This window comes from Ascidia mentula, chromosome 4 (assembly GCF_947561715.1).
Source record: "Ascidia mentula chromosome 4, kaAscMent1.1, whole genome shotgun sequence".
Lineage (NCBI taxonomy): Eukaryota > Metazoa > Chordata > Ascidiacea > Phlebobranchia > Ascidiidae > Ascidia > Ascidia mentula.
In genome coordinates, this window is record NC_138569.1 from 2594627 (window position 1) to 2598562 (window position 3936).

The window sequence follows — 3936 nt, forward strand, 5'->3', positions numbered from 1 at the left end:
TCACTCAATCAAAGATATAAAGCTCCCGAACGCCTTCAAACTGCCTTCTATTGAAATATCATTGGATGCGGGATCAAGTTTTCTTTCTTTGACAACTATCTGGCGCCACACAGTGGATGGAGTGGTTATAGTGACGTTGACGTTAGGTGGCGATGAGCTAGGGTTGGGGAAGTACTCCACTACACAGTGTCGAAGAGCGTAGAAGTAGGATTTGTCGATGTCGGTAAAAATAAAACCAACCGTGACCACCAGGTTGTCGTTGCATTTTTCAGCGTTGAACTTATACGGAAAGAAGGACATGAGATCGTCCGCGGGCAATTTTTTTAACACCAGCTCCCGTCGTGATTTTTTCGACGTCACAAGCTTAAGATCAGACTCAACTTCTCGGACGTAGGTGAGGTAAAAATTCCGAGCATTGGCATTTTTCGTACACGACGCAAGTTTCCTCAGTATTCTCACATACAGGGATTTCGCTCTCTCGTCGTCATCGTTCTTATGAACCAAGCTCGCCAACTCCAAAGCCCACTGCATTTCCTCCAAGTTGCAGACACCGGAAGCCGCGAACTCAGTTTCCGCTGCTTCTAAACTTCTCTCTGCTTCCGTCACCAACACGTTTCGTCCAACAAGCTCTGACCACTTGGAGGCGCGCTCTGCTTTGCTGAGAGGATTGAGATTAATCGGATCCCCATCGAACCAACCGAGAAAGTAATCGTAAACACTACGAACCGACCAGGCCACAGTTCCGTAATGTTCCTGCAGCCAAGGATGGTCCCTCAACTTCGGTGGAAGTTTTACTCTCTGCACGATTTCGTCGACTCCTAATCCCATATTCATTAATCTGATAGTCTGGTCGTTGACAAATTGTATCGCGTCACGATAATGTGTTATTACGTCATAGATCTCTTCTTTTCCGCTCAGGGGTCTTGTGTGGGAAGGTACCATGTGGTGCGCCCCCAAGTTTCGTACCTTGTCCAAGCTTCGGTACCACTTTTCACAGCTTCGTGGTGGAGATCCTCGTATGGCGTAAAGGTTGGGAAAAGTCTCGTAAATGTTGTCGGCCGGCAAGACCACCTTCTTGTCTGGAAGCCACACAGTCGTTTGGTCGTCCGTCTCTCCGGGGGTGTGGATCAGTTCAAAGTTAAGGCCTGTGACGGAAAAATATTGAGAAGAAAAGAAAGCAACATGCAGAATTCGTCCATGCAACGTCACTATCCCGTTTAACGGATATCTGATAATATACATATAAGAATACGATGCGATAATCACAATTCTGACTCAGAAGTCTTCCGTGATTTCCTTACAATAAGAAAAAGAAAAAAGCCTGGCTAAAATGTACACACCTGCCACTGAAAACTGTTGCCCGCCTTTGTAGGTGTGACTGCTCTTTGCCCAGCTCTGTGTGCCATTGTGATCAAACATTAGTTGGGGTCCAATTCCAGAATTAATCTTTTCTGTTCCCAACTCCAGGTGCATTCCAAATTGACGGCTGGCTCTTGCGAAGTTAATCCCGCCCAGTTTTACTTTGAAATAAATACAACAATAGGAACAGAATAACTTTGTTGCTCAATAGCCAGGTGGGGAGAGTAAGAACATGTTTGCAAAAAGCCAAAGTCAAAATATGTACTTTACTCATTGTGGTATTGCGAATACTAACAAATTGCTTGTTCGTGTGATTGGATTTCTGCTGTGTTTCTTGTTAATCAGTGAAAATCTGTAGTGCTTCGTATCAGTCTTTGGTTTGTAACGTCTATAGTTACAAGTGCACCAGAAACTATTGCTAATTAATGAAACTCTTTACGTTTTACGTGGGATGTGGCGATGTATTATAATGTGTTAGTTTGACTGGCAACATGATGCCAAGTCCATGAAAAACTACTTACAAAAACGGTTGAATTCGTACTCTGTTGATTCGTGCATGTACGTTGGCACCCCTGGGTTTTCCTCCAACAGTGCACCGTTCCACTCACGTGGTCTGAATCATAACAGCACGAAGCAGGTAAGAAACCTGTCTTTGCTACAGCAGCGGATTAATCACCTGAATGAAAGTGGGTCATGACAATTCCCTTCAAAGGTTTCTGGGTGATCTTTCGAAAGTCCTTGAGAATTTTAAGAGCCTGTCCACCGAGCTCAGTGGTATCTACAAGGATGATTCCCTCAGTTCCTAAAAACACAACGTTAAATTATGCGCAGGTTTGTAATTCAAGGCAGTACAGGATCCACGTCAAAGGCATTTACTCGAGGATCTCGGCTGAAATATCGAGCAATCCCCAAAAAGTTCACATTAAAAAGTAAAACAACATCTGTTTTCATACGTTGCTACTCCGTGAGGAAATCACCGTCACGTGGGGGCCTGACTCGATAACCCCTTCGTTTTATGTATTATGTTTATTCTTCATGTGCGCAGGAATTTTGCGTGCAAACTTGCGCGAGTGTTCGATGAGACTCTGCAGCGCCCCCGAACGTTTTGTTTCTCCGACGTTAGGTGGCGTTCGTGCGCTATGCATCCACCGCAATGCGATAGCAACACAAATAACAACCGCAGTTAACTTCAACAAATCTTTCGACATGTTTAACGGCGACACCGAGTTTAGGATTTAGTAAACGATTTTTTTTCACCCAAATGACTACAGCAAAAAGTGCACCCTGAAAATAAAATTGTAAAACTGATGTTTTTATAATATTTTTTAATTTGCGCCGTATATGTTGCTTATTCCCTAGAGTTGGAAGGACTTTAAAAATCGTCACCACCCTTTATCTCCTGGGTTACTTACCTGACAAGACTTTCACCTGTAATCAAGCTACACTAACAAGATTTGATAGGTTACAAAAATGAATATTTTGTTTTAATTAATTTACAATACATGATTATTAGCTGCCCTACAACACGTTGACGTGTACAAAATATTTTCCTTCATGCTCAGGCTGCGAGTTTATCACCTCAACACGTAGCTAGTCTTGCACAAACTATTTTATGTTTGATATTCGTGATTCAACAAACCTTCCCCGGAATATCGCGTGCAGATATATCACAACTGTCAGTACACGAAAGCGCGTTTATGACAGACTTGACGATGAAAGGCATATACGACCGAAAAGTCATTAACAATAAACAGTTTAGTAAGTGAGCATTTTGTGTTGAGTTAGCATTATGCCTGGCAGTGCCAGCAGCAAATTACGATCATTTCTTGTTTTTTAATTCAAACCCACGTCATCTGCCGTCTATTAAAAAAGAAAAAGTGCTTTGAAATACCTTGTAGATTTTGTCTCCTTTATCGGTTTACTAATGCACCAATACGAAACACACAAGACAAATCTCGTCAAATTTACGTGTGAACAAAAATATTTAAACACAAGATTTTCCCAAGTCTGATTCTGCAACCTCTAAGGTTACTAACCTCACATTAACCATGATAAGCAATCTGCTAAGTCAGTTAGATCTGTCACTAAACTGATAAAAGAGCTGCACCCGCGATGTTAAACACGGTTAAGGTTTGTAGTTCAGCTCTGATGACCTCACGTGTGGTTGGAAATGCAAACACCACATAGCAGTATTGGAAGTCATGGTAAAGGCCCTGTCGATAAGGATGATGTGTCAGATCAGTAATTCTTGTAAAACCTTGCCTTGTGGCCTCCCTACGTTCAAGAGGCTCTTCATCCAGACAATGGCAAAGCAAAAATCAGCAAAATAAATCCTAGACCCTTGAATTGATATACAATGCAATCAATGTGTACTCTGCTCTAGGTTCCCCACAGGGCCATGACCACCGTTTAAGAAAACCTGTGGGGGTTAATGATGTTCTTCCTTTAAACACGAAGCGCGCTCGGATAAGTCAGCTCGATCTGCAACTAAACCGCTGCATTTATTCCGGTAATCCGTAATAAACATGTATAGGACAATGGAGGGTTAACCAGAAGGCAAACATGGAGACAATGGCA

General features: G+C 42.6%; 1 protein-coding gene across 1 annotated transcript; it reads right to left on the bottom strand.

Annotated features, from left to right (window-relative positions):
• Positions 1 to 2567, bottom strand: LOC145897097 (linear primary-alkylsulfatase-like). The gene is given in 6 exon segments (XM_082985270.1): positions 1 to 1145; positions 1341 to 1520; positions 1881 to 1952; positions 1955 to 1972; positions 2036 to 2161; positions 2414 to 2567. Coding segments are annotated over 6 exon segments (1695 nt in total).
• Between the last annotated feature and the right edge of the window lie 1369 nt (positions 2568 to 3936).